The sequence below is a fragment of the Hyperoodon ampullatus genome, assembly GCF_949752795.1.
Source record: "Hyperoodon ampullatus genome assembly, chromosome: 1".
NCBI lineage: Eukaryota > Metazoa > Chordata > Mammalia > Artiodactyla > Ziphiidae > Hyperoodon > Hyperoodon ampullatus.
Genome location: NC_136914.1, coordinates 15,750,877 through 15,776,226, shown reverse-complemented (window position 1 = coordinate 15,776,226; position 25,350 = coordinate 15,750,877). Strand labels below are relative to the sequence as shown.

Below are 25,350 nucleotides of genomic sequence, written 5' to 3'. Positions count from 1 at the left end.
ATTTTTTTGTAAGTTTCCATTCATTTTGGGATCCTTTTGTAAGAGCAAGAGTAATTTTTTCTATCTTCATTCACCTCATGAATCTTTTGTATTTTATAGAAAGTGTATTCTTCAAGGGTAACTGAATACCAAATAGTATCTTAAAAAACAACAATAAGAAAACCTCATAGCTTATTCATTAATTATTATAGACATGAAAACATATTGGGGTTGACATAAATACCAATGTACCAATGTGTAAGTATCTTCTTTTATCATAGACATCAAAATTTGAATAATTGACAGAAACAACCTCACTAAAAGAGCCAAAAAACTCACTTAGCAATGCGAGCTACCGAAAGATGTTTATTAAAGTAGTTCGCAGCTTCAACTATGTTTTCAGGGTAAGGGGAAAATTCTCTCAAGTTTTTTCTTGCATTTTTTCAAAGCAACTAGAAAATATAATAATATCTTTCATTCTCAACAGTATGTTATGATTTACACATCTAAATCTTAGAAATTTATTCTTAGGGTTACCTACGAGACACCAAGTAATTACTTGGCAAACAGCATTAGCACAAAGGCTCAAGGCTCTTACCATCAAATCCATCTTCTTCTGACCCTAGTTCATCATCTGAGCAGATGTTGAGGACATTTACCAGCATCTCAGTCACTAAAGAGAAAAAGGAAAGAAAGAAAGAAAGGAAAACAAAGTCTACATTTTCTACTATAACCTTAATTATTACTCTGGCACTGTTAATGACCAGGCTTAGCAATAACATTCTTACCTATATTGAAGATGGAATTTCCTACAAGTAGTTTCTATAAAATTCAGACCATAAAAGATAACAGGCTTTGTGTTTCTATGCAGACTTTATATTTTTAAAATTATTAGCTCATACCTACAAAATCTAATGGTAACATTTATCAGCTATAGGTCAATAGACAGTGGACAAAAGAAAAATGTGGATATGAATATACTATAATCTATGAAGGAGAAAATGGTTACTATTGAATTTTTATTTATTTGTACAATGATGCTGCTAGATTTAGACCAGATTACAAACTTTATGTTCATAGGGACCGAGTGAATGCTAGATCTCTTTTTTAAATTTTTTAGTCCCCCAGAGAACCCAGAATAGTGGTAGAAATGTGGTTTTGTGTTTAAGAGAAACTGATGATTGATGAACTAATATATTTGAGGTAGTTGTGAGAATATTGATTTAAAAAAGTGAATGTGTTGATATATATATATATATATATATATATATATATACACATACATATATATATACACATATACAACATTAAATTTCATTTTCAAAAAGGTTTTACAAATGAAGCTCAGGTAAGTTTAATAAGAAATTTACTTGAGTAAGTAGATTATAAGAGGGCTGTATAAAAGCATTAAACACAGAAAATTAGTACTGCAACACTTTACACTAAGTTACATGTTATTTGCATTGAACATTTTAAAAAATTAGGTTGGGTTCTATCATGAATGTGAAAAGAAGCCTGTCCACTATTTCTTCAAGAGTTACTTTTTAAAATCAGCATTCTTCTAGCATTGAAGATATATGATAAAGAGTAAAACTTCATTGGAGCCAACATTAACTCAGAGCTTCAGTTTAATTATCAAAAGTAAATTACGTCCACACTGCTATATTTAAAATGGATAACCAAAAAGGACCTACTGTATAGCACAGGGAACTCTGCTCAATGTTATGTGGCAGCCTGGATGGGAGGGGAGTTTGGGGGAGAATGGATACATGCATATGTATGGCTGAGTCCCTTTGCTGTGTACCTCAACTATCACAACATTGTTAACTGGCTATACTCCAGTATAAAGTTAAAAAAAAAAAAGAAAAAAGACGTAAATTATGTACACAAATATATTAATACATTCTTTTATAACAGATGTTCAAAATCTGAATAATTAATGGAAACAACCAAAATGAAGGGTGTTCAAGGGTAGTTGTCAGGATTCTCAGTGCTTCTGTGTCCACGCTGTGATCTGATGGGTGCAAGGAAGTGGTGACATGGAGTAGTACTAGGAACATTTATCAAAAACTATTAAAATTTACTTTTGACTTATTTTGGTGTTGAAAGGGAAGACTTCTTTGCTGACAATTCATAGATTCTCGGGTTTAATTGTTTTTAGACTATTTAAAGAAAAAATACATTGACTGTAGGAAAATAAATGCTACACATATTACACATATGTTAATAAAAATATAATTTATATAAACAAACAAATATTTCAGAAGAATGTACAGCTTTTCTCTAAAATCCCCCCATAAGACATCATTTTTTCTGAAACACGTGCAAGCTCTTATGTTTATTACAATGAACATTCACCTTCTCTGTGATGCTCAAGATGTTGCATGAGGAATGATCCAGATTATCACCATTAAACTTCCTGAACTGAAAACTCAAGTTCAGTGGGTGCAGGCCTTTCCTCAAAATTTTTGCTGAGGTTTAGGTCAAAATATAAAAACCAAATAAAGGGAGAAGGAAGGAAAGAAGGATAAGGCCCATTCTTCTGTAAACCTGGGGCATGCTAATAAACAACTTTTTAAATGTAAGTTTGTCTCACCTTATACTAATGGCCACCATATTTAAAATGAACTATTTTTTTGTTACTGTACATGTTGTGTTTCAAAATATTGTAGCCATTAATCACTTTCCTACAATGATTATTATTAACATCAGAAATGTGAGGAAAGCATGGTTATTTCAAGCTTTTAATTTGACCAGTAGTCTATAAAATAAAATTATACTTTTGAATTATAATGCAAAGGTAAGAAAAGAAGGTAGCCATTATAGCTTGAAGCCAATCAAAACCATGAATCTGTTATTTTTTAAAGGGTTGGATTATTCTAATGAGGTTATATAAATTATCCTAATATTCCTCATTTCTTTTATTTCCCCTTAATTCCACCCATTGCATGTTGTTAATAGCATATACAGTGACATACTTTCAAATCACTGCTCCTACGGTGAAGCTTATGAGTTTTACTGGTTAGGCCAAAGTGTTTCTCTTTCTGACTGTTTCATGGTAAAAAAAAAAGGCCACATTACCTCTCCTTCCCTCCCATACCATTTTATTAAGAACATCTCAGGATTCCACAACACACCTTTTTCCCCAACAAATGGCAGGGACCAAGTGAAAACATCCATGAAATTTGGAAGCCAGTATGGATGAGGAGAACAGTTGAATTGCCTGATATTCATGACATTGTTCTCATACTTCAATACTGCAGCTGAAAACAACAAAAAGAAGGACATTAGATTCACAAGCACATGTTTCTGCTTCTACACATGGCTTGAGTTGATCAAGAAAATTCAACTATATATTTGACTTAAGTTCCAAAACATCAAGGCAAACAGCTTCATTGGTCACGAATGTTCATTTAGTTATGGATTTAAACTTCATTCAGTGTAATATCTAACTGCACAATGTATAAATACTATACATGAAATGGCATTACACTTCGGCAAATATTTATATAAGATAGTTAATCAAACGTCAGGAACTGGATCAAGCTCCTTTTGCAGGCAAGAACATTTTAGTCTTATTTAATACCTGGTGACACAAATAAAAGTGGCATAGCTAAGTTAGTGTGATATAATTTAATAATATCCTCAAATATGTGAACAGAATTTTTATCTATTGTTTTTAAAGCATGCTTTTTTCCAGTACAACTCACAATAGTTGTACAAAATAGTTTAAATTAGACTGCACTCTTGACTTAATAAAGTAAAATGTTTGGACTGAATCCTGCCTTAAGTAATATGCTGATGTTGACTCCACCCTTGACTTCTGAAAAGGATGCACCATCCTCAAAAATAGGAAAATCAATCTGCCTGCTTCACTCGGCTTTGCCTGGTGTCTGTAGGTTAGATACACACTCACATGGGATGTTATGGTTGCAGAGATGTTAAGAGCATAGCTAGTCTCACTTCTAACCAGGTTCAGGACCTCATCTATAGCAATCGGGACACAGGGTGAGCAGGTGTCCGTGAATACTTTCAATGAAGCAAAAGCTACCTGTTTTAATAGGGTCATCTCCTCTATGGATAGACAATTTTAAGTTGTAGGAAATTCTCAGGGTGAATTTAAACCTTCTTTACTACTTACTGATCCTGGTTCTGCCTTCTGGAAAAATACAGATCAAGTATACTTCTGTTTCTAAACGACAGTCCTTTAAATATTAAGAACAATACTCTCATACTGTACCTTGCTGAGCTTTGGCAAGATTTTACTGTTATTATCCTATCATAGCATGATTAGCATTATATTAGCAGAAACTATTGAACAGATCCTAGATGCTGTCAAATGAGTTTTTCGTGGTTTTGTTTGGCGGTTTAAAATACAGAACAATTAATCATCTCATGACTTTTTAATTTTTAGACTGACTTTTATATGTGGAAGATGTTATAGCATGTGATTGCTATGCATAAAGATAGCCCTTAAAAATCTATTTTTTGGGAAAAGTTCCTGGGAGTTTACTGGGTTTGAGCTTTGCATGAATGTCTGCACTAATATCTTACTCAACTACTTATCGATATCTTTAACATAACATTGCTTTCATAACTCTGCATTTTCCTTCCACCTGGAATGTTTTCTCAGAAACCTCTGAATTTCCAAATTCTTCCCATCCTTCGGTGCCCAGGCCAAACACTATCCCCTCTGTGAAATCTTTTCTGATTTCCTCTGGTGGATGTCTCTCCTATGAATTCCAAAAGCCCTTGACTTAGAGCTCTATTTGCATTTATTATTCAATTTTGATCATAGCTATTCTATGTATATATGTATATATCCAATGTCTCCCTGTGGCTGTAAGGACAAGTACCATACAGCAGGCTTTCTATCTTTATGCTTCATATACCACCTTCTTAGCATAGATGCTCAGAAGCTAAGGATACATCTTGATATTTCCCCTATAATCTTTTTCAAGAAAATTCTTCCTAATCCCTTTGACCCTTCCTCATATGAGACCGCTTCTAGAGCCTTTCCCCCATCTTGCTTATCCTATTCTGGATGCATGCCACATCAGCAATGCTACTGTTAAAATGTGGCTCAGAACTAATATAATCTTGGTGGGGTTGATCAGTGCAGAGCATGGGAAGGATGTATAGTTTTCTGTGATTTGCATACTACATACATCATATTGCAGCTGGATAATAAGTGGATGTTTTCAGCAGCTTGACGTTAACAAAAATCATACTTGAGAACAGTGAGGTTTTTTCCTTTGAATCGTATTTCAGGCTGACCAACCCAGTTCCAGGGAACAGAATCACAGATGGTTTGGGGACAAGAATTGCAGATAATGCAATCCACACTGATATGGAGGGAGTTACTGTCTTCTTCCCAAGGAATGCTGAATCATGCATACACTTCTGTAAACCTGTTCTTCTTTGCATTATCCTATCATTTATGCGATATGTCATTTGGCCTAAGGATACATTCACATAGTATTAGAAGCATGCAAAATGAAAAAATCATGGCAAATTACAATATCAATACTTCGGATCTGCCAGATGGGAAAGGTGAAGTACTTCTCGCTTTTGCTAACTGCTCCCTGAGCACCGGCTTCATGGAAAAGGTCTTTACCATTTTTGAATACTGCATATTATTAGCAGAAATGGATCCTCCCATCTTCAAAAGGATCTCTTAAGGTTCTAAGTCATCTTTTTGAAGAGTATTTCTCCTCTAAGTCCACTCCCCCACTTTTTATTAGTGTTAGGTTGGTACAGTAGGAAGAAGGAAAATAAGTGTTATAACTGACAGTACCCCAGATGAGAGAGGCTTTCTATAATATGTCACTTAATCCTTACTATAAATCTGAGAAACAGATGTGACTGCCCTCATGTTATAAAGTAAGGATTTGAGGTCAAGAAATGAACTGATTTTCTCAGGATCATGCAACCGGGAATTAACTGGAAAATATTACTCCTATTGAAACTCAGCTTCTACTGACACCAAATACATTCCCTTTCCACCATTCCCTCTCTCTCTCTTAAATTATAAATGCATGAATTCTAGTCCCAGCTGTTATACTAATTTAACTTTGAATATGGTATTCATAATTAAAGAGGTTTTAGCTTTTTGCCAAAATACATGTTTGAGAAAAGTGAAATAGGATGCACATTCACAAGTGTGGATAAGGCTTATCCACAATACATAAATCAGAAGTTCTGTTTTGTAGCTGGTGAGACAAAGCATTTATTCATTCAACATTGGCTCAACATAATTTATCTGCATGCCTACTGATAAAGCAGATACTGTTTACAGATTTTATTTTGTTTATTAACAGCAGAAATAATACCATTTAACAGCAGCTACGTTTTCTAAGCATCTGCTCTATACCAGGCACTATATTTGGTCTTTTATGATCACAAATCTTTGCAATCTCTCTCAAAAGTGATTCTTACTTGCATTTTCAAAATAAGCAGAGAGGTTATTTGCCCAAGGTCACACATGAGAAGCAGCAGACCTCAGTTTGGGTTTGAATCTGAAGTGCCTCAACTTTCCAGTATTCCACAATATTCTCACCCTTTTCCTTCCACATTTTTTTTTTTTTTTTTTTTTTTTTTTTTGTGGTATGCGGGCCTCTCACTGTTGTGGCCTCTCCCGTTGCGGAGCACAGGCTCCGGATGCGCAGGCTCAGCAGCCATGGCTCACGGGCCCAGCCGCTCCGCGGCATATGGGATCCTCCCAGACCGGGGCACGAACCCGTATCCCCTGCATCGGCAGGCGGACTCTCAACCACTGCGCCACCAGGGAGGCCCTTCCTTCCACATTTATTCTTTTTTTTTTTTAAAAAGGGGCACTGGACTGGAAGGCCAGGCGCCCAGACCGAGAGATGGATTCTGTCATGAATTATAAGACACAAGGTCACTTAATGTCTCTATGTCTAAATTACCTCACCTCACTACATGGGTTATCCAGATAACTTATACAACCTCTTCCAGACCCAAATGATGTTCACAAACTTCTGCAGCAAAGATCTCATCATTAACACAAAGACTGATGAATATTCTCAGTAATTCTAAGAGGCTATTAATAGAACTTTTTTCTTATTTTTCTATAAAAACAAAAATAAACAAATGGGACCTAATGAAACTTAAAAGCTTTTGCGAAGCAAAGGAAACCATAAAGAAGATGAAAAGACAACCTCAGAATGGGAGAAAATATTTGCAAATGAAGCAACTGACAAAGGATTAATCTCCAAAATGTATAAGCAGCTCATGCAGCTCAATATCAAAAAAACAAACAACCCAAACCAAAAATGGGCAGAAGACCTAAATAGACATTTCTCCAAAGAAGGTATACAGACTGCCAACAAACACATGAAAGGATGCTCAACATCACTAATCATTAGAGAAATGCAAATCAAAACTACAATGAGATATCATCTCACACCGGTCAGAATGGCCATCATCAAAAAATCTACAAACAATAAATGCTGGAGAGGGTGTGGAGAAAAAGGAACCGTCTTGCACTGTTGGTGGGAATGTAAATTGATACAGCCACTATGGAGAACAGTATGGATGTTCCTTAAAAAACTAAAAATAGAACTACCATACGACCCAGCAATCCCACTACTGGGCAGATACCCTGAAAAAACCATAATTCAAAAAGAGTCATGTACCACAATGTTCATTTCAGCTGTATTTACAATAGCCAGGACATGGAAGCAACCTAAGTGTGCATCAACAGATGAATGGATAAAGAAGATGTGGCACATATATACAATGGACTATTACTCAGCCATAAAAAGAAACGAAATTGTGCTATTTGTAGTGAGGTGGATGGACCTAGAGTCTGTCATACAGAGTGAAGTAAGTCAGAAAGAGAAAAACAAATACCGTATGTTAACACATATATATGGAATCTAAAAAAAAAAATGTCATGAAGAACCCAGAGGTAAGATGGGAATAAAGACACAGACCTACTAGAGAATGGACTTGAGGATACGGAGAGGTGGAAGGGCAAGCTGGGACGAAGTGAGAGAGCGGCATGGACATATATACACTACCAAACGTAAAATAGATAGCTAGTGGGAAGCAGCCGCATAGCACAGGGAGATTAGCTCGGTGCTCTGTGACCGCCTGGAGGGGTGGGAGGGTGGGAGGGTGGGAGGGAGGGAGACGCAAGAGGGAAGAGATATGGGGACATGTGTAGGTGTATAGCTGATTCACTTTGTTTTAAAGCAGAAGCTAACACACCGTTGTAAAGCAATTATACTCCAATAAACATGTGAAAATAAATAAATAAATAAATAACTTTCATTTAAAAATGCAAGTGCAATAATATATATTCTTTTTTCTTCAGCCACATAAAATACTCATGCAAATATACTTCTCGAATAATCTTACATTAATAACGTATGAATTTTGATTTTTTGCATAATAAATATATATGTTGCAAAAATACATGAAAAACATTAAACCAGAACAGCCCCAAATATTCCGTCACGAAATTCACAGTTAACATTTATCTTCCACCCCTGCCACCTTCCTCTGACTGCCGCTGGAATTACAGAACTCAACTGAGCCCTAACAGGGTGCTCTCCTCTGAAGTACTTGAAAGATGTTTATCTCCAGTGCATATAAATAATACAAATGGTTGTACTTCCAGAATCACTCAAGACCACCTCCTGAGAACTTGTCTGAGAAATAGAGAGAGGAAAAAAGAACAAAGTCTACCATCAAGGAACTCCTCTATTCCGCTGGCAATTACACATGACCTCATGTCCTTTACCAATTGTATCAGAGGCCTGGAGAGGGATTATGACACATATACGGGCCTTAGGTTATTAACCGTTGTTCAGAGCAGACCAGACAGCACAGAAACAAATGCTCTTTTGTTGCACACACAGGGGTGAAGAATAGCCAGAAGAAATTTGGTATAATAGAAAGAATATTAATCCCCATGAATCTGGAGACCTGACTGCCAGTTCTTTCTCTGATGTCAAAATTATGGTTGCAAAATTATGCAATTAGTTGGTCCCATCATGCTTATGTAAAAGATATAAAAATCAGTGATAAAGAGACTGCTCCTACTAGGGGATAGGGAAGGGGCACTGGACCTCTATTATTTCTAATGATACCACAAGGCCATCTGAATATAGTGAAGCCCGAGGAATAGAATCTAGATCTTAATTCAATCCTCCGTCTATCAAACCATGCACTAAATTGCTAGGCCATATCCAAATCTGTAAATTAAAGGGGTCTCTCTTACTTTAAAATTTAAAATTTTGATGAGACACAAAAACCAATAGTTCACAAAAACTTGATACCATTTCGCAGCATCTTCTTTACAACTGCCATCACCAGGGAAGCTGATGACAGGGCAGTAAATGACAAAAACAGAAAGGTCAAAGAGAGCTTCCAGTTGAAGAGAAGTTATCAAAATATTGCTAGCCAGATGCATTGACTAGCTCACCAAACCATGGGTTCAACACATTCCAAGTCGATTTATAGAGGAACACAGAGCTCCTTTTCTGAAAGCCTTCAGATTAGTAACTGTAATGTTCCCTACATACCTCAGGCATTCTGAACACTACTAGGGCTGTTCTAAGATAGAGAAGAGCTCAAAAGAAGGGAAATGATAAATTTTATTCTTTTCACCCTTCTGCTAACGTTTTTATCTCAACTCTAATTGACAATCCACTCCCCACTTCAAAAGATAGGACAGGGGGCAGAAAAGAAACAAAGATGAGAGGAAAGCAAATGAAGGCACTTCAGAACCCCTGGAAGCCATCCAGAAAAAGCGCAAAAAAAAAAAAAAAAAGCATAATAAGCCCAGGATGTTTTTTCCTTTCAATTCTTCCACCCTCAGATACTCTAGTAGAAAACGTAGCATCAGTGTGTTCTTTTGGCAAAGTCCTACCATCATAGACGGAGACATGATAGTTTGATGGATAACATTCTTGAGGTAGGACTATGTACTCATAATGTCCTTTGGCAGAATTTTAAGATTATGTTGGTATGCTGCATGAAAGGGTCTTCTCTCTGGGAGAGATGCTACAGATTTTAAAAAATCTATATGTTCCCATAAAGATTACTTTGGGGAGGGTACAAGTTTCGTTTAAAAACTTGAGAAGATATATATGTACATTCACACATATGCTTAGTTATTGTAGTACATGTTATAGCATCTATAAACACAATCTCTACGATTCCTTCCATTTAGAAATTTGACTTCTCACTCCTGTTTCCTTTTTTTTTCTTCTCAATGTCCTATACTTGCCTGAAGGATTCTGTTTTAAGAAGATTCCTTTTTTTATTATTAGTGACCTAGGTAAAGGGCATGACCTAGGTCAAAGGAAATTTACCAATTCATGAGGGTTACTGTATTTGGTGAGCAAGGGCTACACTTGTAACTCACTTTTACTCTATGGCTCATAAGGTTAGGCTCAAAGTAAGTGTTCAAGGCATTTATGAAGATGGATTTCAAGTCTTCAATTTATAGGTCATTTTTAGGTAATTCTGTCATAACGATATTTTTCAGTATGGGTTTCTTGAGAAATTTAATGTTTAAATTGCTCAATTCAGTACTTATCAGAGTGTATTTCACAGGCACATGCTCAGTAACTTCTACATAATGACTGAATTTCAACCAACCTGAAATATTTTAGTATTACTGGATACAAACAGTAGTTATATAGAATTTTCTTGAAGGTATGAGCTAATGATTTTGTACTTATTGAAATACACCTCTGTTCACGTGTTTCTGTATATAATCCTTTTACGCCCAAATCTAACCCTTGTTCCTCCTCTTACCTTGTACACCTTGCACATGCCTCTTTCATGGCACCTATAACACCTTCTTTAACTTTGTCACAAGTCTCCTACGTAAATGTGGATGATATTGTCTTACATGAAGGAAGGTGACTGTACTAGATATATCTATTATCTGAGCCAATCTTATGGTTATGTGTGTGTGTGTGTGTGTGTGTGTGTGTGTATGCATGAGTGTGTGTTTCCCTTCTTAATACTGCATTAGTAAATTCTGAATCAGGTATTATTCAAATACAGAATTTTGAGTAAAGTAAGTGGAAGGCAGATGATAGAAGGAATGAAGAAGGCATAGATCTCTCTTCTTTTTTTCTTTTATTGTGCTGTGTACCATACCTGGCACATGGTTGATGCTCAACAGTGTTGGCTGAAGAAAAGATCTAATGAAAGGAAATAGAGAAGAGAAAGACAAGATGGAGAAAGAGAGGAAGGAAAGAAAGAAGGCAGGCAGGCAAAAAAAGAAAATAAAGAAAAATTTAAAAACATAAAACATGTAACCTGTCAGGACACTAAAAATGTAACTAACCACATATGAACAGAAGTCTGAAGGGTGCTTGAAAGAATTTGGGAAAAAGGTACTATGTCAGTTCAGAGGCTAAACTCTGTTTTAAAATTGTAAGATTCTAAAATAGATAAGAGTGGAAATAATATTGTCTCTGTCACATAGTAACTATGTGAACTTTGGCAAACGTTTCTCCTTATTTGAGTCGTACCTTTCAAACTTGTAAAATAAGAATAATTAGGTCATCTTCAAAATATGAAGATCAAATAAAATAACATATGGGATTAATATTTATAATATATACAATCAGATAAAATTTTGGCACCTGAAAAATGTAAAGTATCATGACTCAGTTTCAAATTCCTTGAGGAAAGAATGGCTATCTATTTTTAGTAGTTTTGCCATTTTACAATTCCCACTTAATGTGTCACATCGACATACCATACTAGGATCCAGAGAATTTGGGCCAAAAATTGATCCTTGGGATTAGCTCAAGTCCAGTCAAACACTGTGAATCATTTCTAACATTACGATTTCACATAGAGAATTTGAATTTCTACCATTAAATATTTTTTGCTAAGTCAACAAGAAGGAGTCATCGGCAGTTTTGAGTTCCTTATCAGTTTGAGCTGGTACGTTCCTTTAAGTTCTAATCTATACGATTATAATGTTAAAATAAGGCTTAATCAACCCTAGACTAAATGATTAAGATTTACCTGAAGCTTTAAACTCCTGGGGGAGGTGGCATGGACATAGGAAACACTGTGCCCATGCCTTGCTCTCATTCAGTACAGCTGATACTTATCAGCTCCAAATGCATAACAAGGGTAAGTGTACCTCGGTGGGAGGTACTTTGAAAAGTAGTGCTGATATCTGTATCTGTTTCTGTGTCTGTATGCGCTTTCACCTCGTACTTGGTATCAAGCCTTAAGCTGCAGCTTGCAATGGTTCTAGGTTGCTATCTCCAAGATATCCCTGGCACTGAGTTAATATAAGCCTATACACTTGATACCTACTTTTTTCGTGGAAGTAATGTCACTGAGTGTCTTGCAGGTCTAGAACCTCTAGATAATGAATAGCAAGTGATAATCCACTGATTCACATCTTTAACGTTTCATATATGTTATGTGTGTGTGTATATATATATACATATATATACACACACACACGCACAAATAAATATATATTTCTTGTTTTTCCTCCTGTTAAATGACTTATTGACAATTAGATTTCTAGAGAAGTTGGTTTCAGTCCAGGGTAAGAATCCTCTAACCATCTGTCAGAAAATGGAATGTAACACAAGATGTAAGCCTTAAATGGTCCCATCCAAGGGGCAGCAGAAGAGCACTGACAAGGGATCTGGATGGAGGACTCAGGTTGCTAGAGGTCCTGTCTTTATCCCCAAGGAAGGGTTCACAGAACACTGCGATCTGATTTTATGGGTAGAGCTTTGTGAAAAGCGAGGATTATCGCACCCATGGCCATAGAGAACTTACTTTGTTGAAGCTCAACAATTACTTAACTGCTGAAATTTACAATCGTGTAGTGGTGATGGTTAAGAAACCAAGGCCATTTGTTAGAGTAAAGATACATAGATTATATGTAGCTTGATTCAATTAAAATATATAGGGAAAGTAATCCCTAAATATTCAATCTTGATAGGTTTTCTATTTTCTATTTCATCTTCTGTCCCATTAATTAAATGTTTAAATGTAAGCAAGGTGATTACGGGACTAAAACTAATCTATTTAGAAAGCGGCCTCCAGCAATGACACTTTCACAGCAGAGCTGAATAAACAAAAGCAAAAGCATAAGTGCTTTGGGGGATATCTTTTCAAGGGAGACATTTATTTCAGACTAGTACAAAAGATACTCTAATCTTTTAATAATGTATGTATTTGGATGTACAACACTCATGTAATTTTAAAGTGATAACAAATGACTCTTCATTTCAAAAGCTTTTCCTTTCTTATTGAAAAATAGTCACCTAAACACAATGAACCCCAGAGTTGAATAGGGGATCAGTGCAAATGCTGCCCTGAAAGCTTTCACATGACAAAGCTGATGCACAAGAGCACAGAAGGAGGTTAACCCGTGGGCCCTGGAGTCAGACTGCTGAGTTTCAATCTCAGTGCCATTCCCGGACCAGCTTGCATGAACCTTGGGGAACGTATGTAACTCCTCTGTGTCCCGGTTTTTCATCAATAAAATCAAGATTATAATGTAGTTCATAGAGTGCTTGAAAGATTAAAGGCATTTATTCATGGACTGGAAATGTGGAGCACTGTCTGGCAATGGTAAATGCTCAATAAATATTCGTTATTATTATTGTTGTAGGTATAGGAAATCACAACCACAGACGAATTGTACATACTGAAGAATCCTGGTTATAAAAGGCAGCGTACAGGGGACATTCTACTGAAACCTCTCTGCAGTTAATTTTATCCATTTATCTCAGAGAGGTGATTTCTCTGAAAACCAATCAAAACCTTCTAACTTCAAGTTCTCTTTACATTTAAAAGTCTACCTAAATTTCTTTTTTACTATCTCATACTGATAATAAAAGGAGTGAATATGAAGAGTTTTGTTCATGGTTTCTGCTTCACTCCTTCATAGATTCTTATATTCCATACTGCTTCTTGGTAGATTGTCCTAGGTTTAATAACCATTATTAAGAAATTATCTTCCTGCTGTGTGTAATTCTACCAATACTCATTGGGCTAAAAAATAAAAATGTTTATCAAATAAATAAAGAAATGACTATTTTTTCATGAGGGTGTATCTTACTTATTGTTTGCTTTTGCTTTAGCATTTGTTAGCAAATATCAAAATGCTAACATGAATATATATTTACATTTTCTTTCTTTTCCTTTTTTTTTTTTTTTTGACTTAAACAACAAACATTTATTTCTCACAGTTCTGGAGGCTGGAAGTCCAGATCAGAGTGCCAGCAGGGTCAGGTTCTTGGTGAGGGCCCTCTGGCTGGTCTTGTCCTCACATGGCCTTCCTTGGTGCATGCAGAGAGAGATCCTGTTTCCTCCTATCTTTATAATTAATCCCATCACAATGCCCCAGCCATGACCTAATCTAACAGTAATTATTTCCCAAAGGTGGCGCCTCGAAATACATCACATTGGGGGTTAGAGTCTCAACATAATGAATTTGGGGGGAAGGGGGAACACAAACATTCAGTCCATAGATGGTATTTTTATAGTTTATCTAAATGTAAATACAATCTGAAGTGAAAGATTAAGTATCTACATTTTCTATATTGAAATAAGTGAACTGGCCAAACAGTCGGTCAAGAGCAATTAAGAAGACCTTTAGATTTGAGATGATAGCGGAATAAAGTAAGGGTTGGGAAAACTGTTGCCGTTGGACAAAGTCTCTAGATTAATTTTATCCAATTTGTAAAGCAACTAGCGATCATATTTATGGCTATGGTTGCAAATACCCCAAAAATGCTTTAAAAAGGGATATGTTAATGATAAAGGTGATGCCCATGCTGAAGACAGGCCTCAGACTCTACAGAAATGGCCCCTTGTTATAAAACGTGGGTGTCTTCGCAGGGAAGTAAACGTTTAAACATGCTGTAGAGAAAGAGGCAGAGGTGCTACTCAGGGTTGCCTGGGCGCTGATGCTACTCCCTTCCAGAGACTCCCCCTGCCCCTTTCCCATGCAGGACAAAGACGGAATCTAGCTGGTTCTATTTGGCTCCTGAACCTGGCAGGTTCCAGTTATCTCTAAGTTCATGGAAGTTATTCCTGAATGGTGAAACAAGCTCCCGGTGTGAAAGGACTGCGGTGCAGCAGGGAATGAGATTGTAAGGCCTGGCAACACCATGCTGTGTCAATGGTGTGTCACTGAGCGCTGAGAGCTCCTGCTGGAAGGTGGGGCTTCAAAGCCAGTTGGCTTCAGATATGCTGCATTTGCCCCTGGAGTTCACATCACGACTGCCAATCAGACTCCTACCTGGGTTCACTAATTCAACCCTCCCTTACGATGGTATTTTCCTGCCAAGTCAGACATTATCTTTTAATTTATAAATGGTATCTTCCTGAAGCCCCTGTCTACTTTTTGACTGGGAAATACTTGAGGATGCTGAAATTGCAAGTTTTGGTAAGACTAAAATGCTTTTTATAAGTAAATCTATCAAGTTGTCTAGTTTAAAAGTCCGAAACATCATAATATGTATTTTTCTATCAAAAAGCATAGACTTTTGCAAAAGAAAACCCCTCAAAATTCTTGTAAACAATGCTTTTCCTGTCCATCCTTGAAACCTGATTTCCAACTTCTCTTCCTTAACTTACTTTAACATTGAATTGATTTCTTTCCTGGTTGTCATTTTAATCTTTGGTCTTGATCACTGTATTAGTTTGGTTGTCATTTAGATTTTCCTCTCAACTCCAAAATACATTTCATTTAATAAATTTTACTTAATTATTTAATTTTACTGTCAATAGATTTTCTTAGAACTGAGTTGTATACCCCTGGTATACATATTTATATTTCTCTATATCTGTAGCATCCATCCATCCATCCATCTAGCCTCTCACCTATCCGTATGACAACTCATCTGAACTATGGAGAACTGGCACCACATGGAAACCTACTACAATTCACTTTAGATTTTTTTTGAAGCACAGTTATAACCATTAGAGAGACAAAGGACTTAACTGTTTACATCAAGGTTTAAAACACTTTTTAAAAGAGGTTTATTATAGTTTTCGGCCAAACCGAATTGTTTAAAGCAGAGTTCACATCTGCCATTGTGTTTTTCAGCACTGAGAGATTTCACTCTAAGAGAGCTTACATGTCACTTTCTCAGTTAAGCTTTTTTTGTTGCCACCAGCTTATTTCCGCTCTCCTTTCACACCGCTCTTTTCTTTGTAGGATTTTGCAAATATATTTAAATAATTATTGGTGAAATTCTTTAACGCCTATCACACTACTAGATTATAAACCCCACTAGAAAAAAGACCATGTCTGTCTTGTTTATCTTACATCCTTAGCACCTCACATGGTACTTGGTACACAGTAAGTTCTCAATAAAGGTTTGTTACGTTGGTGAGTGGATGAGGTTGAAGTCACTTTCACAGATGGAAAATTATTTTGAAGAAGAAGCAGCAGCAGGAGCAACGTGTCATGACTGCATTTTTCTTCTGTTTGGTGTATCTGGATAATTGTGAAATCGCTTTTCCCTTGGGCTACAGCTTCACAGGAGAAAAACAATTCAAAGGTGCTAAGTACCCTGCAAATGTTTAACTCCAACTGGGAAATCAACACTGGTTACAGCAGTAATTTAAAGACAGATAAAGCTCTGAGGGTCAACACCGATAGGATACTTTTGGGCACTGTCTGGCTATTAATTCCCAGAAAGAAAATGCTTTGATCAATGCACGTATTGGCTGCCTATCATGTAAAAGGCATGCTGCTTGGCTTTACAATGTGTATCAAAAAGCCCCTGATTCAAACTATAATCTGATTGGGAAGTTATAGGAATGCACGGAAAAGCTAACTAGAAGCAAAAGTAAATGCTAAGTACAAGGGCAAATGATTGGTATTGCAGGCGTTAAGAGAAGAACTACCAACAGACAGACTGGAGGGGGTGTAGTCCATTTAGATGGGCAGAGAAGAGCAAGACAAGTATTCTAGATATAGATGAAAAGAAGTGGGTGGGCAAAAGATGTGGCAAAAGGAAAGCCAAAAGTTGTTCAGGGCAGTGAGCAGAACAATTTGGCTAAAGTAAAGGGTTCATGCAGAGGGAAACAGAGAGATCGGTCACGAAGGTAGATTGACCCATAAAGTTAAATTATAACTATGAAGCTGAAGAGGAAGAGTATTCTGCCAGCTTCTGGGAAGCCCCACACTGACACACGGCATAATTAGAGCAATATAAAATATTCAATGATGACAATATCTTAATGGTGCACAACATTTTGTTTCAAAGTAATTTCATCTATTATTCACACAAAAAGTTTTTTTTCTCATTTTACAGAGATGTCACTGTATGCCCATAATTTTAGATGAGTTAGTTGTTTCACGGCAGAGCTGGGATTCAGAGCTACATCTTTGGCCCTGGCATCTTGCAGGAGTAATTAAGCAGGATTTGTCAGAGTGAGGAAACCGAAGCAGGAAGAGGGGCAAGTTGTTTGCCTGTGTTAATGCAGACTGGAAAGGGTAAGAACTGAATGGATTAACACAGGAGATGGGGATTGACATAGGGGAGGGGACATGTACAGTCCTCACTGCGTTCTGAAAGCTGCTTTTAATTGCAGGCAGGTATGAACTACTAATCCGAACGATTGGACATTTAAACATGAAGCTGATCATATGACTATTATCGGTTTTAAGACAGCAGGCTAGACTCACAGACATAGAAAACAAACTTATGGTTACTAAAGGGGGAAGGAGGGAGGGATAAATTAGGAATTTGGGATTAACAGATACACACTACTATATATATATATATAATAGATAACCAACAAGGACCTACTGTATAGCACAGGGAACTCTAATCAATATTTTATAATAATTTGTAATAATAATTTTATATTTTATAATAACCTGTAAGGGAAAAGAATCTGAAAAAGAGGGCCTCCCTGGTGGCGCAGTGGTTGAGAGTCCGCCTGCTGATGCAGGGGATACGGGTTCGTGCCCCGGTCTGGGAGGATCCCATATGCCGCGGAGCGGCTGGGCCCGTGAGCCATGGCCGCTGAGCCTGCGCATCCAGAGCCTGTGCTCCGCAACGGGAGAGGCCACAACAGTGAGAGGCCCGCGTACCGCAAAAAAAAAAAAAAAAAAAAAAAAAAAAAAAAAAGAATCTGAAAAAGAATACATATGTATAGGTATAACTGAATCACTCTGCTGTACACCTGAAACTAACACAACATTGTAAATCAAATATACTTCAATTAAAAAAAAAGATGGCAGAATAAACCTATTTCTTTTCTTATTCTTTCATTTTGCCAGAGAGCTATTACTGCTTCCTTAATTCGCAGGAATTTTAAAAATCAAATCACACTCTAACTACTAGGTTATAATCCCAGAGGTCCTGATGGTCATCTGTTTTCTAAGAATCAAATGGTTAACTCAGAGATTCTTCATGGCTGTTTCTTTCCACTGATTGTGTTCTGAAGGTGCTTGCAACCCAGTTTTATTGCACTGGCTTTTAAAGTTCTCGTTAACATTTATTTTATTCTAATACAGTCATCCTCCCTTCAGCAGTGAACTCCCAGTCCCACATACTGTACACAGTGCTAGCGTAATAGCTTGAAAGTGCTTCAGAGATTTTACACAAAAGTCTTTTGAAATTGTGCTCAAACTGAAGAATATATCTTTCTTCTTCCTATCAGTTTATCTTCTTCTCTCAGGAGAATTTTTTTCTTTTATGAAAAGGTTCCCAAAATGAAATGCTTCTATCCCCTCCCCGAGAGATTGTGATCTGCCCTAAAGGCAGAGTGAAAGAAGCACAGAACCTCAAAGATAGCAATGCACTGATGTCTATTGCTTTTTAAGTTCCTGCCTTGTTAAATCAGAACCACAGACAAAGAAGCAATGCACATCTTATTCGAGAAATCTCTATTGGTCTCAAGCAAAACTGCATTGCCTAGCATTGTGATGGATGGAAAAAGGCTAGATCTGTTTTCATGGAGTTAAAAATCTCAATTTTCTCTTTCTCTTCGTTTTTTTTTTTTTCTTTCCTGTTTTGAGGGTTTTTTTTTTAATTTTTAAAAAACTTGTAAGTATAGTACATGCTACTTAGTAATCAGTCTCTGTCAAGAAAATTATTCATTTAGTAATCAGTCTCTGTCAAGAAAATTATTCATTTGAGCACTGCCTTCACTAGGTGTAACAGAAAAAAAGTTTAATGCCATAAAACAACAAAAACATAAGTGTTCATATTTTATATACTTCTGGTAAATAACAGGATCATGGTGGGACATGCAAAACAACCTACTGAGTTCTTGCATTTCTTGTAGGTACCAAGGGGAATTTTTGGGGCAAGATGGAGAAGCCTTATCCAACCAAAGGGAACTACTTCTTATTGATTTTACACAAGAGGCTTCAAGATTGAGATTTTGTTTGCAGATGAAGAAACAAAGTCTTTGCTGCTTAAAAATAAAAAAGTTGCAAAAACACTGGCCTTGACTTTATTTTTTCCTCTTTCTAATCAAACGTTAACCATTCTTCCATGTCCAGATCGTATTTTATCTGAAATAAGACCTTCTCTGATCATTCTAGAAAAATCACCCCTTGTCGAATGTACTTAGCGTTTGACTCTCTTGGTTTTACTTAATGACACTGTCTTACATTTTCATGAAATCATCCAGATGTCTTGCTCCGTCAACTAGTTGATAAGCACTTGATATGCAGAGAACATGTTTTACTTGATTTTGCATGCTTCTTGCCACAGAGAACCAAGGGCAAGTTCTTTTCTAGGAACTAGGCAGTAAGAAAAGGGGGACAACTATCCCTCACATGCTGCCATCCATGGTTGTGGCTACTGATAACCACGCTCCAAGGCCACAGGGGAGGGTCCCCCAGAGTCAAAATGGCAATGAAACAGACTGTGCAGCTAGAGCAAACTCCAGCCAGCAGGGGTCACTCTCTGAGCCATGGGGACAGGGGTTGGACCTTCATATACTGTATCTGTAGGACAGCACAGATTCCTCTGGGGAGAGGTAGAGATTGGGAAGTGTGACATGTGGTTTGCCCTTTGGAGCAGGATCCCTGACAGATCCAGAAGGTACGGGCCTCAGTGTCCAGGCCTCAGCAGGAGGTGGGAAAGTGCGAAGCAGGAGATCGGGGTACAGGCAAAGGGAGAGACCCACTTCCCAAGGGGAAAGTGGAATGCAGGCGTGAAACGAAGGTAACAACCTATTCATAAGGATGGAGGACACCAAGCAGGTGCCTGGGAAGGCAGCCTGGACACCAGCCTAGGACAGGAAGCTGCCTCTCACAACTCGCAGAGGCATGGAAATGGCTCCCAATTCCAGGAGTTTTCAGACTGGCTCAGAGATAAGGCTGTCTTTTCCTGCCTCTCCTGGCCTATATCTGACCTCACATGTATTATTTGTCTGTTTTTTTGTTTTTTTTTGTTTTTTTTATGGTACGTGGGCCTCTCACTGTTGTGGCCTCTCCCGTTGAGGAGCACAGGCTCCGGACCTGCAGGCTCAGCGGCCATGGCTCACGGGCCCAGCCGCTCCGCGGCATGTGGGATCTTCCCGGACCGGGGCACGAACCCGCGTTCTCTGCATCGGCAGGCGGACTCTCAACCACTGCGCCACCAGGAAAGCCCCACATGTATTATTTGATTGGTTTCTTTCTGTTTCATTTCTCTTAATCTCAGAAAGCCACACAGAAATGCTGCATATACACTATCCAGACCAATGCCAATGAGGGTTAATGACTGTTTCACACTCTCTCCTTCATTCTGCCACACCTCTAACACCTCACATCATTTCCTTTCATAAAGAGATTACCTTTATGAAAGAAAACAATGTGGCCCCTGCTCCTCCTCTCTTCCTTAGTCAGTGAATAATGCCCTCTCCTTTCCTGGTCTCTTTTGGGCCACAGGTACAGCGTTGCAGAAAGAAAGTACAGGATGCTGGGCCAGGTGATGTCGGTTTGTTGCCAGTTCATCACTACCTAACTGAGTGACCTTGGGCAAGGCAATTACCATAGAGACTCACTCTGGGGGCAAATGATATTTACTTTAAAGTTTAATTCAATTTTTAAAAAATAAATGAATACATACCTGTCACAAGGTCTGACTCATGGTAGGTGCTCAACAGATGAAATCTGAATTTAAATTTCAAGCTATAGCTTCTTTTTGCTTATTTTTCACAATGCTTTACATGTGCAGACACACTATTCTTATTTAAATCCCTATCCTTCTTAAGAAGTGTGATTTTGGATTTCTTTCAATTATTCTTTCTTTTAAAGCCTATACCTATCATAGCAGTAGCTGTCAACCCTACTTTACATTAGAATCTCCTAGAGAACAAATAAAAAATAACAGTGCCTGGGCTCCCACCTCTGACCAACTGAATCTGGAACTTTGAAGATAATCACAAAATCTGCATCAAACAATAAATGAAAAAGTAAGGAGAAAAAGAATGACTAAAAATGCTTAATTAAAACCAAACCAAAAGAGAACTTAGTTATAACACATACTATACAAAACTCCAATTGGGATTTGAAAACACTCACCTTTGTTATTGTATACATCTAAGTAATTTGGTGCTGAAAAAATTGTAATGAGAGAAGGGAAGCCTGTTGTTTGGCTTTTCCTGTACATGCGGTACCTAAAAACAATAAATACAAGTCAAAACAAGGCTAAGTATGGAAAAAAGATGATATCAAAATAGACATTTAGAAATAGAAAATTAAAGTTAAGTTTTACTATTCAAAGAGAATTCAATTATGGAGGCACTAAAAATTTTCGCTCTGAAGTCTGTTATACACAGACATCAATTCATTTTGAGGGTGACAATGGAAACACACAGTCATATGTACAATTTCAAAATAGGTCTTTTCTAAGTTTAGCAGACCTGGGGGAGAGTGGAATTCAGTGAAAAATCAGAATTCCTTTCCACGTTCAATAGAGAGGACAAAGGCTACTTTTTGTACACAGATACCTGTACCTACCATGTTTTTCAGAAGTTTGCCAATATTTTTCACCTAAATAGATTAAATAAGCAGAGTAATATACAAAACTTTACCACTAATAACCAGGCTGATTATTCTATTTGTAACAATATTCTGTTATGGTTATATAAATCCATTTTGCCTAGACCAAGTGATTTGCTTTTCATAGAATGTCTGGTTAAATCTATGGGTTTTATGAGCTGAAACTGTTTCTATTTTAGAATTTTATTTATTACCAATCTCTTCTGGTGTCTATAGGTCAAAGATTATTGCTCAGCAGGGAAATATTTAATCAATCAGTAATGAAGCCTCTGCAAGATCTTTGGAAATAAATTAACAATCCAGTTACTTTTCTTTCGCTGAGACAAAAATAGGACTCTAGTCCTCAAATCAAAAAATAATACAGGAGATTTGGTTCTTTTCCATCAAGGTGAAAATGTATCGCATGACTTCTATGTGACAGATTTCAGGAATATTAGTTTAGAAAAATTCCTAAAGTGCAAAACAAAATTTTATCATTCCTTGGTTCTTCTGCATCAGTTATTTCTGGCAGACTAATCATGCCTAATTTAGCTGGGTTCTAAACAGGCCTCAAATAGTACCTTTAGATAGATTAAATAACCACCTTAAAATTTATAATTTTACGAATATTTTGATACTACTTTTCCCAAGAGAAAATATCCCCTTAAAAATCTTTTGAAATATCCTAGAAGTATTTATTCTGCTTATGGAACTGAGCTTTGTTGGGGGAAAAAATCAGAATGGAAAAGAGAGTGACACTCTTAATCCTAGTACCTTGACTTTATAAACTGTGGCTGATTATGCCTACTTGATAACAAATAAAAACAAAGAATCTGGATGACATAATCTCAACTTTCCCCAATGAATCAGTCAACTGCTCATTTTAAACAAATATACTTGTTGATCTTAATCGACACACTTAACCTGTTTTTAAATAAGCAGATGGACTTCAGGTCTATCATGGGATTAAGATAAATCTGTTTAACATGTTCAGTTGGGACAGTCAGCCAAAAAGCAATGGTGACACCACTGCCCTGAAAAGTGAAAAAAATTATTTGAGCACCTGATGGGCTGGGTATATCAATAGGTTACTGCGAACATCAGCTACAAGAGCACTGAGCACACAATATTGGATCAGTTCATACTTGCTGATTGATTGCTTGAAAAAAGCTAATTTTGAAAACAACAGGATCTGCCTTGATTCAGAATCATCACAGGTATGGGCTTACTTCAGAATGCAGGCATCTGAATTCCCAATTTCAGTACACAGATTATAAAAATAAATGTTCCTCCTTTTCAGAAAACTTAGAATATGAAGGAATGAGCTTAAGCTTTTGAAGGCAAAACAATGCCTTTCAGTGGAGCTTACTGGGAAGGGTATTGGACTTCAAATCCTAGAATTAATTATGCTTATTTCTCCCTATGCCTGTCTCCCAAATGTAGATTTAATGTACCATCAAAGTGCATATCTGATATTTTTTAGATTTCTAAACCCTTAGAATCAGTTTACATTTTTAAAATTTACCAGATATTACAAAATCATGTTATGCATTCGTTAGTTAGATATAGGATTTTCCCCATCATTTGAATGTCTCTTGTTTTTGCCCTTTAAAACTTGGGATCAGGAATGATACTCTTTAAATAAGAGTACAACATGCAATATCTGTTAAATACGTATGTGTAATTCTCATCCACACTGCCAACCAAGACTGAAAAGGAGCTGGCAATTTACTCACTTATGGGACAATGGTAAGAGCAGGAATTGAAAGAAATAAAAGGAGGTGGCCCCACAGTGCTCAAGACAGCCAGGTGGAAATTCTACCTCTTCAAGCTAAAAATGAAAGGACTTTAAAGGGGACTTTACTGCATATCTGCAACCACTTATTCCCCAGGGCCCTGCCATATCTGTGTCACCAGAAGGCAATTTTTAGGTCTAATTCCTTCAGGGAGAGAGCTTGGCAAAGGGAACCTCCACGGCTGAGCATATGAGGGACTGACAAAGGGCAATGCATGGTTTTCATAAACCCACAAAACTGCTCACCCTGCGTCTTGGGCTTCATGGGCTCGAAGTATGGATAACAAGTTATTGTGCTGTAAGAATTCACATACAGCCGGGTAACTGCCAGAGACAAAAAGAAAAGAGAAAAGCATCTGTTATGAAATCATCAAGAGTAGCACATTTATCTGTAACATCCAGATTTATGTGATTGGATCAAGTATAATCAAACATGTATCATTCATGAAACAAGCCTCTTGGTTCTAAGGACAGGTTTTCCCCTGTTGCAGAAAAAGTACCTATAGCTATACTTTTGTTTTTTTTTTGAAGTATAGTTGGCTCACAATGTTGTGTTAATTTATGCTGTCCATCAAAGTGATTCAGTTATACATACACATGTACATTATTTTTAATTTTTTTTCCATTATGGTTTATCACAGTATATTGACTATAGTTTCCTGTGCTATACAGTAAGACCCTGTTGTTTATCCATTCCATTATAATAGTTTGCATCTGCCTATAGCTGTACTTTTCTTTCTTTCTTTCTTTCTTTATTTAGGCTGCACCGCATGGCTTGAGGGATCTTAGTTCCCTGACCAGCGTTCGAATTCAGGCCCTCTGCAGTGGAAGCGCTGAGTCCTAACCACTGGACCACCAGGGAATTCCCTATAGCTGTACTTTTAAAGGGCTGGAGGTGTGTGAATTGGAAAAAGAATGCTGTCATTATATAACGACACTAGAAAAGTATCCAACTCATAGAGAAAATCAATATTATTAAGTCTACATCTAAACACAAAGTGAACTGAAACATAAATATAACATGAGAGTGGAATTTAAAGTGTAAATCCCAATTTTCTCAAATATAGCATTATTTGTATTTGGGTGACTGTTTGAGAGCTTGACAGACAGGACTTTGCTAGGGAGTGGGAGAGAGTAAGTCTTCTGAAAAGTCAAACTGTCAACTTCTTTATGGGTACATCAACTGATTATATCATTCAAAATATAAACAGAATTATGAAATCCACAAGATTTAAAAATGTGTACTTTAAATGTGACCAACAGAATTTTATCTTAAGACATTCTTTCCTGTGACTTAATAAAAATATCAAATATACAATCAATATGATTTTGTCTGTTAAGAAAGTCTCAAAACCAAAGACAAAAACTTCATTAAAAATGAAATTCAAATTACAAACTAAACTTGAAAGACCTTTTGCAATCACTTTATCTCTGCTCCAAGAATTTTTAATGAGAAAAATGTATATCATAAAAATGAATAAATTTTAGATAGTTCAAATCAAGAGACAGCAACCAATGCTTGTTTAAATATAAACAACCTACAGATATTCACTAGAACCTAAACTACATATACTATAGGAAACAGTTCACA

General features: G+C 36.9%; 1 protein-coding gene across 5 annotated transcripts in view; it reads right to left on the bottom strand.

Annotated features, from left to right (window-relative positions):
• The window catches only part of PPP3CA (protein phosphatase 3 catalytic subunit alpha), a 310,748-nt gene that overhangs the window by 30,993 nt on the left and 254,405 nt on the right, over nt 1-25,350 (bottom strand). For 4 of the 5 annotated variants that reach the window (XM_079712539.1, XM_079712538.1, XM_079712535.1 and 1 more), the window contains exons 7-10: nt 24,006-24,083; nt 21,506-21,600; nt 3,117-3,242; nt 578-652 (exon numbers count right to left, since the gene is read on the bottom strand). In XM_079712539.1, the coding sequence (XP_079568665.1) occupies nt 578-652; nt 3,117-3,242; nt 21,506-21,600; nt 24,006-24,083 (374 nt within the window). The remainder of the gene's footprint in view (nt 1-577; nt 653-3,116; nt 3,243-21,505; nt 21,601-24,005; nt 24,084-25,350) is intronic. The other variant, XM_079712537.1, reaches the window with a different exon arrangement.